At 51.9% G+C, this 21,586-nt stretch overlaps 1 protein-coding gene and 1 pseudogene across 1 annotated transcript; one reads left to right on the plus strand and one right to left on the minus strand.

The window, feature by feature from the left end:
• Positions 1 to 729: 729 nt before the first annotated feature.
• LOC134154754 (P2X purinoceptor 2-like) lies at positions 730 to 4,594 on the plus strand. The gene is made up of 5 exons (XM_062601427.1): positions 730 to 849; positions 3,489 to 3,610; positions 3,726 to 3,816; positions 4,213 to 4,278; positions 4,350 to 4,594. Exons 1-5 carry the CDS (start codon positions 730 to 732, stop codon positions 4,437 to 4,439), a joined length of 489 nt encoding a protein of 162 aa, XP_062457411.1. The 3' UTR covers positions 4,440 to 4,594.
• Positions 4,595 to 7,050: 2,456 nt separating this feature from the next.
• Positions 7,051 to 21,586, minus strand: part of LOC134154755 (DNA polymerase epsilon catalytic subunit A-like) — a 38,071-nt pseudogene continuing 23,535 nt past the window's right edge.

Here is a 21,586-nt window from a genome sequence, read left to right on the forward strand (position 1 = left end):
GGCCACCGCAGGCACGCTTAACGGCTGCTTACCCCAGGCAGCTTGCAAGGGCTGGCACCTATGCAGAGATGGGGAAGCACATGGGGTGCCCCGTCCCCTCTGCAGCCACAGTGTAGGACTACCAGGTGCATGTCCTGTTCTCACCATGTCCCCCATGACCCTGCAGGGGCTAACAGTTTGCAGTGCTGTATGCAGCTGCGACCATGACTGCACCCCTGGCGACATGGACATGTTGGGCCACAGAGAGCTGGGCATGTGCAGGGACAAGTGATCTGTGCAGCACTGCGCACTGGGCAGGATCCCATTTGCCAGGAAGTTCAGCGTTGTGTGTTCGTCCTCACAGGGCAGAAGACAGGGCGCTGCGTGCCCAGTGCTGGCGGCACCGAGAAGAGCTCTGAAATGCTGGCTTGGTGTCCAGCAGAGGAAGCGAGTGTCGGGTATGGGCCCCAAAGATGGGTCGTGGCACTGGGGAGGAGAGTCCTCTGCTAGGATGGAACAGGCACCAAAAGGCTGGCCCATCTTCGAGGTCCCGTTGGACACCAGGGGATGCTCTGGGCGGGACACCTCTGAGGGTGCTCTTGAGAGGTTTGGCCTCTTCATCAACAGGCCATGGCCTAGGGAGGCGGTGCCATGGCACAGGGATGGCCTTGCACAGGCCATGCCAACAGGGACCATTTTGCTCCCGAAGCCGTAGTGCTTAGGTCTCTCCACAGTGAGTCCCTGGCGAAGATGGCACCACAGTTCCCCATCCTTATCAAGAGGAACATCCACTTCCCCTGCTTCGGCTTCTCCAAGGATGTCCATGTGGAAGAGATCAATGTGGGGCCTAGGGATGGAGCAAGTAGACCAGTGGGTACCCAGGCTGCCATGTGTGTACAGGGTATAGAACAAAGTGGAGAGCAATATAGGTGATGCTAAGCAGCTGAGTGCAGGTCAGGCCCTGCTGCTGGGACCAGGACAGCCTTGCTGCAGCAGCAGTGCTTTGTAGTCAGGTCTTTGGCATAGTGGGGAGAAGGGGGCCACCCTGGCCCTGCACTTGCATGTGTGTTGTCTGAGTGTGTGTGTGTGGAGTGCAGCCAGATACCTTCCTGAAAGTGCAATGGTGGATAGCACAGCCATTTCCCGTAACAATTAGGTACCAGAGGAATGAGTGTTCACTGACAGCAGGAAGATGTGGTTGAAATACGTGGACAAGCCTGAAGGATGGAGAGGCAGGAGTGGAGCTGTGCAGGAGCAGTGCCATTTGGCAGCTGGAGGAGATGCCGGCTTTTCACAGGGGATCCCTGTTCCTAAGTTGCTCCCAGAATGACGGAGGTTGGAAGCACCTCTGGAGATTGCCTAGTTCAACAGCTGCTTAAAGTGGGGTCACCTACAACAGGTTGCTCTAGGCCAAGCCAACTCAGGTTTTTGGTATCTCCAAGGAGAGAGACTCTCTAACCTCTCTGGGCAACCTGGTGCAGTGTTTGATCACCCTCACTGTAAAAAAAATGTTTGTTCTTAAGTTCAGACACAATTACTGTATTTCAGTTTATGCCCATTGCCTCTCATATGATCACGGGGCACCATTGAGAAGAGCCTGGCTCCATCTTCTTTACTCTTACCCATCAGGTATTTGTACACATTGATAAGATGCCCATGGGCCTTCTCTTCTCCAGACTTAACAGTCCCATTTCTCTCAGCCTCTCCTTACATGAGAGATGCTTCTAGTCCCTTCATCATCATTGCTGGACTTGCTCCAGTAGGTCCATGTCTTTCTTGTACTGGTGAGACCACACCCACACACAGCACTCCAGCTGTGGCCTCACCAGTGCTGAGGAGAGGGCAGTAATCACCTCCCTCAACCTGCTGGGACAGGATGTTTTTTTGGGGCTCAGCTGCTGTCTCTGTGATACGGAGTTCTCAACCCTTACTCCATCCATCTATCCTTCACTCTTGCTTGCCCCTGCCTCCACTGAGGAAGGTGGTGATGATGAGGATGGTAATTATTGAGAAAGAAGGAGCAGCAATGCTCACACTGGTGGGTAGATATGGGGCATGTGGCCTTGCAAAGGGAGCGGTTGAAGTCTTTGGGAACAAGAATCCCTTTGAAAATGCCAGCATCTCGCCAGGTAACTACCCCAGGGTTCTTCCTCTTCCTGCTCTCCACCCTCCTGCTGTGCAGGCCATCCCTTAGTCAGTCATGTGCATTTTTGAGTGCCTGCATACATCCACGTCTGGTATGTAGTTCTCCTAGGAAATCCCTTCACCGTTCATCAGCTGGGACTGTCAGTGATGGCATGGATACCAATGAGCAGAGCTGGGGTTTAATGTTTCGTTTGGGTGCTTCATGATATTAGGAAGAAAATTGAGGCGTATTGGTGTGCTGCTCTATGCCATGGCTCTGGCTTTGTCTCCCCAGGGGCAACATTCAAGCTGCTGAGAGCAGTTACTTGAAAAGCTGCACCTTCAACACCACCTCTGCCCTTTGCTGCCCCATCTTCATGGAGCAGGTGGGAGAGAACTTAAGGGAGCTGGCAGAGAAGGTGTCTTGCTGGCTGGGCACAGGGCGTTCCTTCAGCACCTGCTCTAGTGCTTGGCTCCACGGGATCATCACTCACTGGCACTGTTGAGACTCAGAGGCAGCTGGAGGCAGGTCCCTGGCCCTGCTGCCCTGCCAGTATGCTGCAGGGGCTAGCTGGGATGGGCTGAGGGCAGTGGCAGCTTAGCCAGCCTCAACAGCTCGGAGCACAGCACATCCACTGCAGCCCCTGAGCAGTCCTTTCTGCCCACCTTGCGCATGCAGAGCCCTGCAAGGCTCCCAGGCCCAGGGTCTCTCTTACGAGGCCCCTGTGCAGAGGCTGGAGAGCAGGAGGCCAGCTGGCAGCAAAGCATAGACTGCAGGTGTGCCTGTATCACTGCCAGGACTGGCAGGTTTGCTCGCCCAGTGGTGGGGACTCATTCACACACTTTGGGAAATACCATGACATTGCCAGGGGAGGGCAGTGCACCCAGCATTTGGTCTCCAGCCCCATCCAGCCCTGCTGCCTCTGCTGCCCTCTTGGGAGTAGATAATTCCCATCCAGGGAAGGAACTCAGCACTGTTCCATCCTCCCTCCAGGTTCTGCATCCCCTGCTCAGCCCCAGCACCCTCCAGACCCTAGAGGCCCCCCACTCTGCATCTGGGAATGCTCCCTGATGCCTAGCCATGCTCCCAACTCAGCTGGAAAGCCCACTGCTGGGGCAGAGCTCCCCTGGGTAAGCCGCCTTGCAAGCAGTGCTGCTGGCTTCCCTGGCAGGGCCGTGTGCCCCAGTATGGTGGCATTCCCGGCCTTTCCCAGCGGGTGATGAGGATGACAGCTGTGCTAACGCCTGAGTGGGGGGAAATGCCCTGCTTGCTTGCTGGCTTATCATGCCCATGGCCAAGCTGTGTGCACAGTAGTGCTGTGCCCTGGGCTCACTGTGTCCATGGTGTGCTGCTGCTGTGCTAGGCCTGCTGGTTTCTGCTGCAGGGTGGGGTGGTCATCAACTGGAACTGTAACCTGGGCCTGCCTGAAACCGACTGCAACCCCCACTACTCCTTCCACCGCCCCGATCCCAAGACCACTTCAGCTTCCCCTGGCTACAGCTGCAGGTGATGGCTCTGTCCCAGGCAGTGGCACTTGCAGTCCTGCATCCTCCTCCTGCCCTCCCTGGTCCTGCTGTGGCTGGTCCCCATCACTGGGCCCTTCTACCTGTCTCCCCAGGAGGTCTGCGAAGTATTACAAATGGAACGGGACCCACACACGAGTGTTGATCAAGGCCTGTGGGATCCATATTGATGTCATCGTGCAGGGCCAGGTAGGATTTTGCATGGTCCATGTGCTACTGGGGTGCATATGTGCATAATATGCTGCCGTGGTGCTAGGACCGTCCTGGAAAAGCAGCTCTTCTCCACTGCTGCCTCAGAGCTGGGATGAACACAGCCAGGCCTCTTCTGCTCAGCCTTGCAGAGGAATGGGGGAATCCCAGGTGCCTCAAATTAGAACCTTTGGCAAAGTGTGCAAAGTGTGCTGGAAGGAAATGCAAGACCTCATAGTGTGCGCTGCTGCTTGGGTAGGTTGTCCACACTGTGGCTTGGGCAGAGGGAGGTCTCTGCTCAGTCTCATTCCTTGTGCCCAACCCAGAGTGAATGCAGGCCCAGGCAGGAGGCAACCTGGGCTGGGCAGCGATTGCTGATCCCATCCTTTCTGCCAGGCAGGGAAGTTTAGCCTGATGCCCACTGTCATCAACTTGGCCGTGGCTCTGACCTCGCTGGGAATGGTGAGTATTGGTGCCGGGGGCTCGGCCCAGCTGCGCACTCCCAGCACTGACCTCCCTCTCTCACCTTCCAGGGCTCCTTCCTCTGGGACTGGATCCTGCTGAGCTGCATGAACAAGGACCAGGTGTACAGCAGCAGGAAATTTGAGCAGGCACCACCCTAGATCCTGGCCCTGGAGGTTTGGTCCTCTGGGACAGAGCAGTGGCCACGCTGCCAGCAAGGCAGGGCAGGGTGCCTGGGCACGGCTGCAGGCTGGGCAGCAGCATGTGGCTGGGGCTGCCAGGGCATCTGGCCCCTCCAGCCATCTCTCACCCCCGCGGCAGGCTGAAGGTGCCTCAGAGGCTGCTCCACGACATACAGCACCTCAGGGCTCTCCAGCCTCCAGAGAGTCTGTCCCGCAGGGACCAACCGCTTGTCCCTCCCCCACCACGTACAGCCACAGCAGGAAGGAGCCACTGTGCCAGGCAGCAATAACACTTCCTCCGTCCGGGCCCTGCTCGACTCTGAGCTACCTGCTTTTCCCACGCAATGCTCCCTGTGCCTGGCCAGGATGCACCGGGCACCTTGCCGGCTGCTGCTGCTGGCCACCAAGAGCCACGGCCCCCTTCCTTCCCTCAGCCATGCTTCAAGCAGCTCCACGCAGGTCCTGCCCCATGGCTGCCAGCTGCTGTGAGAGGCTGGGGGTCAAGAAAAGCCCCAGTGGCAGGGCAGACCCGTGGTGCCCTGGCTGGCTCCTGTGGGGGCTTTCCGGAGCTTTTGCTCTGGAGCAGAAGGCAGTGCCTGACTACTGGCTCTGCTTCAGCACACCGGGAATGGGCATTACCATTTTCTGGCTGGCTTGGAGCGCTGGCAGCCCCATCCTGGAGCAGCTCCTGGCTGCGGGCACCCAGGGCCCTGGGGGCAGGGGTGGGGACATCTCGAGTAGGCCTGCCCTGCTCATCCCCTGTGCCCCTGCAAAGCTGCCACAGATGGAGCTGCAGCAGTGGTAGTGGCCCTGGAGCCGTACTGAGGACTAGAGCAAGTCCTGCACTAGCCAAGCAGCCAGTACCCAATAAACTGCAACCACCCAGCCTTGCTGCCTGGGGCCTGATTGCTGCAGCATGTGCTGGGGGGAGGGGGAGGGTGACAGTGCAGCGTTATGGCTAGCGGGGTGAGAGATGGACATGTGCATCGTTCTACCCTCCACCCTAAAAGCTGCACCCTGCTGCAGTGCCAGGGCACGGATGCTCTTGCCCCAGAGCCCAGGTGGTAGGGAACATGAGTACAAGCACCTGCTTGCCCTGCACTGCAGCAGTAGGGGAGGAGGACAAGTCCCCCCCCAACCCCTGCCAGCGTGGTGCATGGACCTCTGCCAACACCAACCCTGCCCTGAGGCTGCAGCTCTCTGAGCCTATGCCCAAAAGCAATTCACAGCAGGTACCTGGCAGTAACTCACCCAGGCATAACCTGATTATTTTCTGGCTCTCAGGTTACAGCAGCTCAGCTCAGCACATCCTCCCCCAGCATAGCTCAGCCCAGGCAGAAGTTTGGGGGAAAGGGGTCTTGTCACACCGGGCAAGGGAAGACCCCAAGCCATGTCTTGAAGGCTCTCCCACAGGCTGGAGGGTGGGGATGCAGATGGAGGACATGCCAGGGGTACAGGCAGGGGACTTCTGGTGCACCAAAACCTCCTCTTGCTCCCCTTGCTGGGCTGGGGAGCATCTTCCCCCTTTGACTTGGGGTGCAATTGCTCACAGGAACAAGGTAATACCATTGCAAGAGGAGTCTACCTTGTCCTCATTCCAAGAAGAGGACCTGGCTTCTCTAGGACCAAAGAGCAACTCTGAGCAGGCAAACCTATGGGAAGGGCTTGGGGGAAGGAGCCAGCCTCTCACTGTAGAGCAGCAGGATGAAGGCAAGTGCCTGCCCCCACCTCCAGCAGCTCATTGCCCTGAGGAGAGCAGGAGCAATGATGCAGGGCTGAGAGGAGCTGCCTGGCGCAGGTTGAAGCCACTGGAGGCTCCGCTGGACCAAACCTTAACTCAATTGCACAACGCAATGATTGCATTAGGGCCAGGTTTCTCTGCCCCTCCAGGCCAGCTCATTTCCTCCAACTCTAATAACAAGAAAACAAACACATAGGTACAGGCCCCTCAACCCCCCTTTCAGCAGTACTAGATGGAGGGAGGGCATAGCGAAGGACAGGACGACTTGCCCCATAACCCAATGCTAATAGAAACAGGTATACTATAGAAGTGAAAAAACAAAGCTCAGAAAAATATTTTCAATACAGGTATGTGTGGAGGGCATTGAATAAAAATTTATATATATATATATATATATATATATACACACACACACACACACATATATAAAAGGAAGTGTCAGAAGTAGCTGAACACAGAGTGTTTCAAAATGCCCAGAAAATTAACTGGAATCTAGTAATCTTGGCTCCCCTCATGCTTTTTCAGGCTTCTGCAAGCAGGAGTAGATGGAAAGGACCAGGAGGCCAGGCTTCAGCTAAGCACTGGCCTCCTGGGTTTCATCACACCTGTGCTGGGATTTCAGTGAGCAGCCCCCCCACCCTATGACTCACTGCTGTCAACTTGAAGCTTTAGCACCCAAGTGGGACAGCTCCCTTGCTCCCCTTCCAGCCCAACTAGAAGAGTCTGACTTTCTCCTCCCTCTAGGAATCCTGCCCCATGGCTCAGAGAATGCTCGTTTCCAGGGTGCCTACAGCTCCCTGCTGTGTGTGGGCCATAGCACGTGCTCCTCTACCCAAAGAACCAGATGCATTGTCTGTGACACATTTAATTGTCTAAAACTCCACATTAAAACCACAGAGATTCATGCACACAGGGTGCTGCCTACAGCACAAACTCCCATCCCAAACTGGGCTTCTGCAGGGCTCTGGCAAATGCAGTCCCCCCTCCCCCATAGAGAGCAGTTCCAGCCCTAGGCACCTTCTTAATTCCCCCAGCACAGCACCAGGCTGTGACCAGGACTGCCCCAACACCGCTTAGCGCCCCCACACAGTACAAGATGGATATGTGGCTTCTCCGAGATCTATCACAGAGCACAAATGCTCTTCAGCAGAGGTGAGAGCAAGTACCCAGAGCTGACACAGCAACAAAAAAAGACAGCAGGACAAGTTCATCACATCACTGCTGGAGCTGGTGGTTTGTACGGAGCAGCCACTCAATAGTTTCCAGCAGATAGGCCACACTGTAGTGCCAAGCAATGCTCTGGAAGATGTTGATGTGCTCCATGAAGATCTGAGGGGGAAGATACCAGTGAGGGAGGGCTGCCCAGCACACCTCATGCATGAGCCAGGGAAGATGGAAGCTGGAGGGGACAGGGGGGAGAAGGCCAGGCCAGGAGAAGTTCTGCAAGCTGGTCAGGCAGGACTGCCTGGGTTGAGCACAAAGCAATGAATAAACAGCCAAAAAGCACAGAGAGATGAACTTGTGCCAGATGGGCTGAAAGGGACAAGTTATCACTGGGTTTTTCACTGGCTATTACAGAGGAGCTGCTGGCAGGAGGCTGGACCTGGTGGCAGGATGCACACATACCTGGGAAGAAATGGTGAGGGCAAAATCTCCAGCACAACTGCAGTACACAGGCATAGGTATCTCCTTCACACCATGACACTTCTTGCACACCTAGAGGCAAAGGAGTTTTAGCTGGGATAGCAGACAAGGCTGAGCAGCTCAGTCCTTTGACAGGGCTCTCTGGGGAGACACCACTGACATCAGGTCAATGGGTCAAGCCTCAGCCAGCCAGCAAAAGGCTGCAGCTATGTGCTGAGAAGAAGTGGAGAGCGCTTGAGCCAAACTCTCCTCATCATATCTCCACTGCATCACATCAGTCAGAGAAGTAGGGTTGGGCTGCTCGGTTTCAAGGAGCAGAGAGCAGCTTCAGCCCTCCTGCTGCAGCCTGCCACATCAAGGGCAGGCTCCCGCAGCACGGCCGCCAGGCACTCATCAAGTCCTGCAGCAGGTAGGCCATTAGCTTCTTCTGCAGCGCTTCCACCAGTGCCATTTCAATGGAATCAGAGTCATACTGGGCCTGGCAGTTGGAGCATACCCAACTGGGCAGCACTGACCCATCCGAGGGGCAGAGAGAAGGGAGATGAACACCAGTGTGACTCTTCCCAAGAGAAAGCACGGTGCAGCCTCAGCCCTCGCAGCCTAACAAGAGCATTCAGAGAGCCCCGAGTGCCAGGAAGCCATAACCAATTTCGGGAGGGGATAAAGCATCAGCCAAAGCACCAGCACACCTCAAACTGTCACAGGCAGCTAGGAAAGGGGATGAGCAGAAAATAACCTTGAAGGGAGGTTTATCGCTGTCATGGAACCAAGCAGACCTTCAAAGCAAAAGGACTGAGAGAGAGAGAAAGATGGACAACATGTGAGTGAATGACAGGCCGAGAGCACAACCATGCTAGGGCCTCTGGTGTCTCCAAGAGGGACTTAATGCATGCAGCCAGGGCTAAGGGGATTTCCTGGGAAAGGAAGGCTGTATCTGCGAGAGGGCAGGGTCCTTGCGCAGGTCCAAGTCCCTGCAAAAATTGCACTTCCTGCAGATGACTTCAGGGAGCATGTAGGAGCAGCAAGGGTCCCGAAACTGGGCTTCTTCTGAGAACTCACCCACCTCAATGAGGCGCAGCAGGTCCCGGCACAGTTTGTTTACTTGGTTAGTTATACTGGCATCCAGGGACAACACCTACAGGAGACAGTGTTAGGTAAGGCCACCAGCAGAGAAGACGGTCCTCACGGGGACTCACTCTGATGCGAGTGCTAGCTGGGCAAAACAAACTGATTGTAGAATTGCAACAGATTCTTAAAAAAAAAAAAAAAGAAGAAAAAAAAAGAAGAAAGCACAGCCCACCCCACTAACCTTGTAGATGTATTTGATGAACTCTAGAGCTGGGTTGTTGAGTGGCAAGTAGGAGCCAGGTAGCACCGAGAACATGTCTGAGGGCTCAGTGGCATTATGGGAACCAGCCATCTTCTTCTGGATCTTCTGAGTGACGGTGAAGAAGCTCTGCGTGAGCTCGTTGGTCACGTAATCCTGTGAGAAAGTGATCACGCCTGGAGAGGAGGAGCAGAGAGAGCTCTTGAGCCATATGGAAGCATATGGGGACAGCAAGGTGGGCAGCTCTCTTCCTGCTGCAGGACTGGCCCAGCAGTGCTGCACACAGCTCTCCCATGGCTAACTGTGGCTAACCGTACTCACCAGGCATGGCTCCCGTCTCTCCCAATGCCTCCTGGGACACCTGGCTCGTGGCCCTCCTCTTGATGGGAGCGCTCCCAGGGGCATTGTGCTGCAGCTCCTCGCTCCTCCTTCATGCTGTGGTACACAGCCACAATGTAGGCTGCAGAGACACGTAAGAAAAGCTCCAGATGCAGTCCACGATGGGAGAGTGGCACAAGCGCGACTGTGCTTGTCGACTCTCCTGGGGCACCAATGACTAATCAGGAACTAGTGACCTTCTTCCCCTCTCTGAGAGGGTTCACACTGGCACTGAAACCACCCAAACAATGATATTTACAGACATGGAGGTGGTTCCTTCTGTATCACATCCAGCACAGTGCAATCTTTGACTGTAAGGGGTTCTTTGGATCAACATCAGAACCTTCTCAGTAGCACAGAGAGCTTCAAGAAGCTGTGGGGAATGCTGTGGATATGGCTTGGGCAGCAGCAGGGTGCGGATAGCTCTAATCACCAGAGGTAACATTCAAAGTAGGACCAGGCGAGCAGCAGACTGCACTCACCCAACACAATCCTGAGGAAGCAGTTCTGACAGGAGGCAGCCTGGCGGAGAAACTGCACGATGTTCCAACTATTCTCTAGCAAGTCCTCCACATTTGCTTCTCCATCCTCCTCCTCTTCTTCCTTGTCCTCCTCTTCCTCACTGTCCTCATCCAATACTTGACTCTTGCTAGAGTCCTGCTGGAATGGAGCACAAGCCATGCCCAGGCTTGCGGTTGGTGATGTCGTAGCAGTTCCCTATATCCAAACCAATAGCTCCCTGCTCAACTCAACCCACTGCACCCCTGTCTCTGCAGGACTGAGCACTTCCCATCTCTTACCTCCCCAGAGTGGACACTAGAACGCACTCTTCCCTTGATACCTTCGTAATTTGCTGGATCCATCCAGAGCAGGAATTCCCAGCAGCGGCAGAAGGAAATAGTCAGAGAGTGAAAGATCTCCTTTGAGTGGATGCTGGAGGCAAGAGACTGCAGTCACACACAATGTTGGCATCTTCCCTAGCTAATAACCTTCTCCATGGGAGGCAATGAGGAGCAGGCGATGTTAGCAAGAGAGCAGTTCACTTCTCACATCCAACCATGCTTCAGCAAATGGACTCAGTACAGAAGGCTGCAGAGCAGTCATTAGCAGAACTAAGGGCTGCAGAGGAATCATACCCACGCTTCAACTGCCTCTTGTGTCAAGATGCCTGTCTTAGGAGCCTACACATCATAGTATTCTAGAGACGCCTGCTGGATCACATCAAAACTGATACTCACGCTGGAACCTTCTTCCATGTCATTGATGTGATGGGACTGTAACACTGTGTTTACAGCCAAGCTCTGAATATCCGGCTCCAGGCACACTGTGAACAAACACAACCTGTCAACGGGCAAGCAGGGCAGAGAACCAGCAAGGACACAATCCCCTCTCCAGGTATGATGAATGCACCCACTTGCCAGGACTTTCCACAAGTTGTAAGAGCTCTTTACAGGTCTTGCTGCATCTACCGAGTGCAACATCAAGATATTCATATCAGGAAATGGTGAAAGCCTATATGGTACTGCAGCAGCATGGTAAACCGTGCTGCTCTCCAGACTGCCACACACCTTGTATTACAGGCTTTAAAGGACACTTTTGGCACATGGCCAGACCTCTCCCCTCTCTGGCTGTGATGCTATGTATGGATGGCCCCATTCACTGCACAGCTAAACAGCATAGCACCTTCCAACAAAACTTGGATCTACTTCCCCTCCAGGGGCCACCAGCTTTTTCTGGAAACTGCAGCAGAGGTGCTCAGAAGAACTATCAGTCAGCTTGTTTTGCATCACAGAAAGATTCATCCTAGCGACCACCAGAAGTGATCTTCTGAATGCTGCTATGAGAGGCCACAAACTAGGAAATAATCTGTATTTAAATGCCTACCTGCATTTTCTTCTATTGCATACAGGACCTTCTATCCCCAGGAGATGCCAATTGCATATATCCTGTCCAGATCATCATTGCTCAACTTCTGAAGCTGTCAGCAACTGCAGAACTGCTCAGATACTCTTCTGCCACTGCAGCCATCCTTCTCCTGAGCTCATGGAAGAGCACTTAGCTCTGCTCCCACTCAGTGCTATCCTACCTGTGGAGTAGCAGCCAGGGTTGCTTATCTCCACTGAGGCTCTCTTGTCAAACTCCATAACTAAATGGTTATCATCAGCCTCTTTACCCCCCAGCTCTGGGCGGGCCGTCGGTGAGAGCCACAGCAAATGGTTGTGGCGACGGAGGTGGCGGGAGAAAAACAGGTCAGAACCAAAAGGTAGACATATCATCAGGGAGATTCCCAATGGGGATGTGGTAATATCTGAGGAAAGGAAAGAGGTACAGTCATCGGCGTAAACACATCAACAGAAGAACCGTGCCAGCATCATATTTGCTTGTCCCAACAAGGGCAAAAGCACAGAAGGTGAAAGCATCTGGCCTCATCTTGGCCTCAGGCTCCCGCAGTCTCCCTTTCCCACCCAAGCACGAACAAAGTAACCTCTCTAGGGGAATGTGGCCACCTCAGGCACCTGCCCTCCTCAAAAGCCTGGGATAGGCACGTGTCCAAGTTGAGGCAGTGGCGGATCACGCGGCAGGCTGCACGGCGCTGCCAGTCCAGGACTGAATAGCTGACGGCATCTGTTACTCGGACAGGGACCAAAGGAAACTCCTCGATGATGGGAATCCCACTTGCCAGTCGTTTCAGGTCCCAGATAGACTGCACAGCAAGAAGTGTGGGGCCCCGGCGCTCATCCTACACAAAGGAGGAGAGGACATGCCCTGGTACATCCCTTCAGCCGGCACCTCTGCTCAGCAGGAAACCAGCTGTGTGAATGAGTGCTCACATGCCCCATTCCTGTAGTGGTCCCTGGTCCTCCACACAGTAGAGACAGTGTACTCAGAGTCTCTTGAAGCACCTCCCACTGAATAACCAGCTCCACAATTGAGAGCTGGGGTTTGGGGGTATGATCTAGCCTCACTGCTTGCATTGCGCTATGTAAGCTCACCCCAGGCAAGCCAGAGCCCGCAGGCAACATCCATTTTTACCCTTCAACTTTGGAGCACTAGCTGTGTGCAGAGAGCTATGCTTAGAGGCTGCTTGAACTGCTGGACCAATGCCTTCCATGCAATGTTTTCCTCCTCCCAGGTACCTGCGCTGACAAGGTCTCAGTGGGGACCTTCCTCATGCCCTCAGCTCATACCTTGCAGCCCTGCAGGAGCCGCTGAATGGCTCTGTAGACTGTCTTGAGGTCGGTCTCAGCACGCACTTCAAAGGTGTGCTTGTCTGGAAGCAGTAGTTCTTCGCCCACTTTTTCCAGCACAGCACTGCGCTCCGATGAGTACATGTTGGTGAGGTTTGGCATCTGGTTGCTGCGTACCTGTACCAAATGCAAACGTGATCAGAGGGAACAGGGTTCAAAAGAGACAGGCTCCAGGCTGCAAATTTCAAGGAAGCTCTTTCCTCTACACATCACAATGCTTCACGTGACAGTTGAGGAACAGACCTGCTTGGTACACTTCAAAATACGAGAATCCCTGCTGCACAGCAGTAGACATCTGTGTCTGTGCAAAGAAACCGCTCAGCTCCAAACCGCTGCCTGATCCCCTTGCGTTCCCTCCCAAGCCTTTAAGCCCTACTCTTACCGTGTCCAGCACAAACACTGCAGCTTTGCGCTGAGAGGGGATGAAAAGGCCAAAGAGCGCTTTGTTGCCCTGGGAGCTCTGGTAGAGGTAGATGTGGCGAATACTTCCTAGAGACACAGAGCAAACATGCAGCATCAATAGTATCTTCAAGCTATTTGGTCCTGGGTACACTGACAAGCCTTCTCCTAGGGTGCCTTACCTGGCTCCAGCTAAGTAAACTGAGCCAGAGAGCGCATTTCCAGGTGTTCAGTGTCAAAAGTGTCAGCCTCTCGCCCTGTGAGGTGTCTGACAAGCTGCCTGCTGACCATGCACACGCAACCCAGCTGGATCAGGGCTCGGAATAGTAACGGCACCTGTAGTGACAGGGACACTGAGATAATTCTCAAGCCACCAAGTTTTGAACTGCTTAATGAATCATTATCTTCATTAAAAGCAGGCATCCCAGCTGCCCATCTTCATTTCAGACTTACAGCATTAGAAGCGCTAGTACATTTAATCTTGGTCTCACTGCTTTCGTATGTCTACTACTGAATACAGTTTAGGTTCTTCTTTGCTCTTTCTGAACTTTAAAAAGTGGTATCCTATCCTTCCTTCTGGAATACAGAGGTTTTATCACTGCACCCTGGCCTATGTACATGCCACATGCTGGGGTTTTCCTCATCTTTACTCGAAAGAACTCCCATACCTTTGCAGTTCAACTGCTAGCAAGATGGTTCTGGATTGGTTTAGAGGAAACTCACTCTTCCCATTCAAGTGCCATCTTTTCCCAGAGTCTCCTAATTTCAAATAAATCTAAACCTCTTTCCCCTAAGGGGTTGGAAACCAAACAAGTATCTTTGCTCATATAAAACTGGGCACATTTCTGAGAAAGCTACTCGAGAGGGTCTTTCGTTTTAGCGTCTTACTAACTTGTTTCATTTTGAGCTCCCATGCCTCTACCTGTGCCATTGGTACACAGACCAGTCAGCTACCACTCAGCACTCCTTAAAGGATGAGGAAGGAAAACGAGCACCTGGAAGTGTTACCTGAGTCTCATACACTCCCTCAGTGTCTGGAGCAGACAGGTCTGCATTGATTTCATTGATGTGCTCTTGGTACACGTCTTCAGGGACTGAGTAGTCGTAGAGATTGTAAACCAAGTTTGAGCGGGGCAAGATCCAGTTCACCTGCCAGGAAAACAGACACACTCAGCAGGGCACCTTGCTTCAGGCTGTGCTCCTCCCAACAGCAGGGGAACCTTAAAGGGCAGCAAGGAGTTGTAGTTTGAGCCAGCCTTATGTTTCCAGAAACATGCTGACTCAGGAAGCAATCTAGCTGCCAGTGCTGGTCATTCCTAAGGCAGTTAGCGGGATTTATGCTTTGTCCACATTGCAGTAACTGTCAACCTGCTTTCTGGTCAGGCTGAGATTAACAGCAGGCAAAAGGGACTGCATTAAGGCGCATTAGCAGGGCTGAACAGGGAGGTCTTGTGAGGCAAACTGCCCGTAGTATCTGCCCGCAGTGGCTAGAGCAACTTACATGAATTCAACCAGCTGTTTTCCCTTGTAGAAGCAGCAGGGTCAAAAACATGACCCCCACCTTCCTGTAGACAGCTCCCTCCTCTGGTTTTGCAACGCGCTGATTGACATAGAACACTCTTGGGATGCTCAGTCTGATACAGTGCAGGTCGCTTCCGATCACTGCCCACAGCCTCAACAAGCCTGCCTGGCTGCTCTCAGCAATCTGCAGGACAGGGTGATTTAAGTTAGCTTTGCTGGAGAGATGCAACCCATTCTTAGCTCTTACATACACGCCATGGAGTACTTCTGGAATCTTCAAAGGCTCTACTACCTCTGACTTTGTTCTCCAAATAAGGAGCAATTGGTGACCACAAAGACAGCAGTGGACCCAAAGATTCATTGCTCTCAGCTCTGGCATCTCCACGTCCTGCTATTGTCCTACCGGTACAGTGAAAAAAATTGTTCTGCCAGAGGAAACGTCAGAGCATGAATGAAGACAGCTCTGACTGATCTGCAGGATCAGTCATTGTGCTTCTGAAGGGAAGAGGACACCTGGTAAAGGCTCAAACACATCTCTTAGCTTTGGGCTAGCATTAGCTAACAAATTCATGCCATTGTCTGACTTTAGCCAAAGCATTTGGACATGCTGGATTAGGTGTCCCATCTCCAGCTCATGGTTACACACAGAGTCAAAGGCTGCACGTGACCTTAAACCAAACAAGACTTTTCTGGAAGATGAGAAGTGTCACAACAAGAGGCTGGGTCTCAGATAGCAGAGGCAACCAAGCATAACAAGAAATTAAGAAAATGCTTGGATTGTACCATCAACTTCTTCATGCTCGCATTGACTAAATCTAGGATTCAAGGCACACTTGCCCAGCTCCTCAGCTGAGCTTGCCCCACACAGGCTCTACATAGAAGTCCCAGATTTGCAATCAAGCACAATCATTTGAGGACCTCACTTCCTTATAAAGCTTCTCTGAGCCTGAGGCTATGCAGTCCCACATGACCTTCAAGGAGGTAAAACTAAAGTAGGATTGAGGTTAGCTGTCCCTGAAGTTCAAGGTTTGACTACAGGTATTGCAAACATGAGGCACAGGGCACTGAACAGGCCTCTGTGAGGGGTTAAGAGTGGGCCTGCCTTGCTGCCTGGTACCTGCACAATCTGCCAGGGCAAGTCCAGGATGCCGCGTGCCGTCCTGTACACGTAGCTGCTCAGTCCTTTGGAGAGGGTATCACGGATTATGCCTCCGCCTGTCATCACTCCACCATCCTCCAGGCGCCGCTTCTTCCGATGCTCCTGGTGCTGCCGAGCCTGCAGCTCCCATTTCTTCTTGTGCTAGCACAGCCAGACCAGTTGTTCTTCCTAATCAGAGAGAGAGTACATGAACAGGAACCACAGAAATTAGCACGCATCTCCTACACATGAGGATCAAGCACCATAAAGCCGAGCCCTTCCACCTTCAGACCCTGATCATGTTACTGGCATAGCTGTGAAGTTGCCATTGGCCTGACTTTCTCTGCTAGTGGGACTCTCCCGGTAACACTTCCCTTTGTAGTTTTCAGTCATAGAAGCACAGAGAGGGCACTCACCTTAGTAGTGCCCATGGCAGCAGGTGGGTCCAGGATCTCTCGCCAGGACTGCAACAGTTCCAGATACTGGGACATCTGCTGGCTTTCCTCTGCCGTACGGACCCGCTTCCATTTATTTGCAACTGGAACCAATGGCTGAAGGGGCTTAGCAGCCCCCAAATCCTCTACGTCTCCAATCTGGTAGCTCGGTGTTCCCCCCTGGTGCTGGTTAGCAAGGACCTGAGAGAAATGACAGCAGGAAGTTTTGGGTGCTGAGGACACAGTATCAGCAAGAGAGGCCCATCAGCACAGCCAGCTACTTTCTCTCACTCTTATTACCTGTCTCTTGCCTTCAGAAGTGAAGAGCTCATTCATTTTCTTTTGTCTGTACACTCCCCGGAGTCTTCTAGCTTGCGAGACTTGGAACAGTTCTCTGAGATCAGCTCAAACAGCTCTCAATCAGGCATGTTGGCAGCCTGAAAAAAGGAACAAGGAAAAGAAAACACTATCAGGAACCTAATGATCAAACCTCATTGCTATTATATACATGGAACATTTAAACCGATTGATATGGCTGTCTTTATGAGGAGTTTGTGAGCAATCTCTGCTCCAGTTGCCAACATGACCTATGGAACATAGAGATCACGGACATGAGGTCTGCCTCAAAACTCCTGCTGTGAATGCAATACTTTGAAATGATGTTGTACGGCAAACTCTTAGTGGGCCCAGCTCTGTAGTGCCAGATGCAAAATACAAAGGGGAAGTGCTCCCAATAAACTCCCAAGCAGAGCAGTCGCTCCGGCTTTTCATCTCTCCTGCTCCCCGGTTTGAGGCTCTGTTTTCTGGCATTGTCTCTGCTCTTGCTGGTTATTTTAAAGCTAATCTCTTCTGGCCTCCTCAGAAAAGATTCTGCAGGCAAATGGTTCTGCCATCCTCTGTCTCAGTGAGTGGCTCTAGAGAAAGTCCTTGGTGCAAGAGGGCCACCACGCTACCTCTGTGAAAGACGTGACTGGAGGACAACGCTTACCCACAATTAAGCGGTAACAGCTGACAAAAGTGCTGTAACAACAGGTCTGGTGCTAAAAGACCCTAAAGAGCAGCCCTAGAGAATCAAAGAGGCAGAAATTACATACAAACAGCCATCAGAGGCACAATGGACCAACCATTCTCTTCAGACAAAGTCCATCCTCCCTACAGTGTTAGGGTAGCTTTGACCTTCTCTGGCCCCAACCTGGGAAGACAAACATGCAGCGGATGCATATCCTGCAAACCCTACACTCACCTTGCTCTACAGTACATCCAACCAGTAATCAGCCACCTTGGCTACAGAGGCAGAGACCTCCTCCAGTGTGGTGCCTTTCAGAAAGGCCTCAAATACAGAAGACTGGAATATCTTCACCAACTGCAGCTCTCCCCATTGCTTCACCTCAAACCCTTTCAGTTCAGCCAAGGATCCATCTTCATTGAAGACTGCATACCTAGGATATAGACCAGCTTTTGCACAAGCTCTGTGCCAAGGAACACATCTCCCAGGATGCTGCTTACTACCCTCCTGCCAAAGTACTTCTAGTATTGCCAAACCAGGCAGCCACCAGGTAAATTAATCCAAGCTGTGGGGCTCTGGACTACCATGATCTAGGCATATTTACACAGCTAGAGACAACAACATCATGAACTACTTCACCTCCAGCTGCAAAAGCACATCAGCCTCTGTCCCCAACTTGCCAATTCTAACTGGCAAAATGTTCTTAAATGCACGCAAATAAAGGGCAAGAAGTGAGAGTCAGGGTGAGAGGAGTAGAGAAGTGGAGTGAAATACTAGGAAAAGCCTTATACAGGAGAATGAAGCTTTGTTTGGAAAACAGGAGGGGACGCTGGCAAAATGGACTCAGAGGAAACTGGACATCGCTATCGAAACAACTATGACAACACACTGCCCTCTTTTTTTCTGTCGTGTTTCTTGGATTTCACATGCCTGCCAATTATTTGTATGGCTCAATACAACCATCACAGGAAGCTTCAGTGGAACAGAGGTGAGACTCAAGCGTACATTGCTTTGTCACCCCTCCTCCAGGCAGTCTTTTCTTCCTCAGCTGGCAGCGGTACCTGCCAGCCAGCTCCACACTACTGCTCTTTCCACTTGCAGAGTGAGCAAGAAATAAGTGCGCTTGCTGACATCCCAAGAATCACAGGAAAAAATCAAGGGCCCCTGAGATAAAGACTCCTATGAGCAGAGTTCATTCAGTGCTTGACATCCTCTTGACTTCTGTGACAGACTCCCTTGGCATGCAAAGGCACTCACAGTGGATGCTGGAGTTCATCCAACAGAGACATTCAAGCAGAAACAAACATAGTCTTGTACGAACAGAGAGTGCTGGAGGACAGTGACAGTATTTTCTGAACCCAGACCCAGGTCTGTGGGCAGTCCTCTTGTGATTGCTCGTGCTCGTATTTAAGCAGGCTGCATGAGAAAGTCAGTGAAGTCAAGTGCAATTGCTTTTCTATGCCATGATGGCACTGGCAAGATCCACTCCTTCCCCTAGATGGGGATTAAAGTGGAAACCTCTGGGAAAAGTATTACTAGAGGTCTGTAAACTTGAGAGAGGGACAGACAGAGATTAGTGAATTTAAAGAGAAAAGATAGAAAGAAAAATCAAAGTTTGCCTGCGCATCTCAGAACCAAACAGGGAGACCATGACTAATCAGAAAGTTTGAGAAGTGCTGTTTTACTGTTATCTTCAGAAATTTACTGTCAGATGTGTCAATTAAGGCCAGGGCATAGCTGGATTCAAAGACTGATCTCATGCAGGGATCTTGCCGTTTAAAGACAGCATGATCTCGGTGGTACGCAGCAACAAGCAAACCAAACATGCTGCCAGCTCCAGAGGACTGGCAACATGGGGCAAGGACTAACACGCCTCAAATGTAGTCAAGGAAAAGGACCCTCAATCCCTTCCCTTGGGAAGTGGTGATTTTTCAAGCTTTGAACTCTTACCTTTTCTTCAGCTTCTTGCCCTCCTCCTTGGATGCTGAGAGGATCATGGCCAAGTAGGGCCCATCCACTTCAAAGAAGATGCTGTTCTCTGAGCGTGTGGCATAGGTGAGAGAGGCTGGGTCCGCCAGCTCCTGGTACTCATCATTTGTGAAGCCTTCCTGCCGGCACAGCCCCAACAGAATAGCCTCACTCAACAGCTCGGCTCATTATACGAGCAGATAGCCCCCAGATACATCATCCTGTCTGAAGGGATCACTGATGGCCTTTGTTCCTTCCCGATGATGGGAAGGATCAATCCCTGCTCCCCTGAGGGAGCATAACTTACCCTATCTTAGCAGAGAATAAAGTGTCCTGATTCCTTGTGACCAAGCAACTCCTTGGAAACCTACAGAACAATTTAGCAGGTAGGACTCAAACATGGGACCTGAAGAAAAGTGCAGGAGACTCTAAAGTAAATTCTTTTGGCTCATAGCCATAAATATCTGAGCAAGCAGAGCATGGGACCTTGTTGATTTGACTCCTACTGCTTCTGGCAGTCTATGTACAGAAGCACACACCAACCCTGGTCTCTTACACTATACCCTCTCTGCTATATCAGAGTCTCTCCTTCCACTCAAACGCCAGTTTGAGCTATGGGCTGTGCAGGGCAGAGAGTAGCTGTGTAGCAAGCAAAGCTGTCAGCCCCAACGTCCTGCTCATTACACAGGGGACCAGAGACAAAAGACAGGCTGTCCTCTGGGCTGAAGCCAACTCCGAGAACAAAGATGCATACTCCACTGCCAGTAGAGCTACTCCCTTCACAAGAACTGCCTGATTGGCTTGCAGGCCTACAGAAGGCTAAAACATTTTCTTCCCTTTCACTGTTTTTACCAGACTGTACAGCTGGCTGGTACAGATGCCAGACTCACCTTCACGAGGATGTTCAGCATGGCACCTGGGTAGCAGATTGTCACCTTCGGCTTCTTTGCGTTGGTTGACTCGATGACAAAGTTTTCCGGGAAGCTGTTGGGAAGCACACACCAAATCCCATCTCTATCCAGTTCTAGAGGTCTCCTAAGAACGGAAGAAAAAAAATCACCATCAGGAAGAGATTGGAAAATATGCCAAAGAACTGTTCTCTGTCCACAAGTCAGGCAGAGGCAGTGTCCTTTCTGCAAAGAAGTCCTAGTCATACAACACCAGTTGCATTAATAAGCCATGGCAATGTCAGAAACCTGAATCTCCAGAACACCAGAGCTTCCACTGATTAATCCCACATCTATCCCACTGCTCCTTTTCTCTGCCAGTCAAATTCTGCCCTTACCCATCTGCTCACACTACATACAGGAGAACCTTTCTTCCTCAGCTCAGCACATACTCACCCAAACTGCTCAATCAGCTCCCTAGCCTGTGTGATCATATTTGCTCCAGTGAAGCACACAATCCCAGCCATTTCCACGGAGTACCAGCAAGCTCTGTGAATGGAGGAGGGACAGTCAAAAGGCTGCAGTGCTACCTCTTAAGCACAGCTGCGGGGAAGTGCATCAGGTCGTACAGAAAATAAAGTCTCAGGGCAAAAAAGACAATCACAGCAGCCCTCAGGAGATCATTTTCCTTTTCCTTCCCTGTGATACTTCACACACCCTGAAGAATCACCTATAGACAAACCCTGCCATTCATCGTCAATGCTACAGGGCCTTGTTTAGCAAAAGTCCCTGCTAAGGGGACTAATAAATAAGAAGTCATTAGTAGGAACAAAAAAAAGTGTTACAGGGATCACCTATCATCCCCCTTATGCTTTGGAAGCACGTTAAGAAGGTGAGAGCCTCACTAGAACAGCTCTGGTTTACAATGCTCCTTGCTGGAGGACTCCAGCAATGACCACAGGTGAGACTCACCCTTTACGCATGACATAGCCATAGAAAGAATTGAGGACACACTTGTGTGCCAGCTGCAGGGAGTCATAGAGGATTTCCATATTCTTGCAGTGCTTCACTTCAGAGGCATCGCCTGTCTCCACAGCCGCAGACAGCTTTTTCTTCCACACCTGATGGCAAGAGGCAGAGTCAGGACAACCCTACATTCCACTACAGGCAGTACCAATAGCCAGATATTCCCCCCACCTCAATCCTAATATGACACTGTGATCCTAGAACAGTATCAGTTATTAAGATAATTCCTCTTTCTTTCTGCTCTTTCTTTTGCATTTGAGGGGGAAGCGTTCGGCACAGGCATTATGCTATATTATGGAAGAGTCTTGCAGCATCAACTGTAACTCACACCCATAGTTAGAATTACCTAATCCCAGCAGAACTGCCATCCTACATCAATTCTGTCACACCACGTATTGTGCTGGCAAGA

The sequence above is a fragment of the Rhea pennata genome, unplaced genomic scaffold, assembly GCF_028389875.1.
Source record: "Rhea pennata isolate bPtePen1 unplaced genomic scaffold, bPtePen1.pri scaffold_40, whole genome shotgun sequence".
Lineage (NCBI taxonomy): Eukaryota > Metazoa > Chordata > Aves > Rheiformes > Rheidae > Rhea > Rhea pennata.

Bases quoted from the DNA above. Each gene is read 5' to 3' on its own strand.
- LOC134154754 (XM_062601427.1), top strand. From the start codon at position 730: ATGGCACCACAGTTCCCCATCCTTATCAAGAGGAACATCCACTTCCCC. The intron at 850-3,488 runs GTGGGTACCCAG...TTTCTGCTGCAG, and splicing joins GGGATGGAGCAAGTAGACCA to GGTGGGGTGGTCATCAACTG. The intron at 3,817-4,212 runs GTAGGATTTTGC...CCTTTCTGCCAG, and splicing joins ATGTCATCGTGCAGGGCCAG to GCAGGGAAGTTTAGCCTGAT.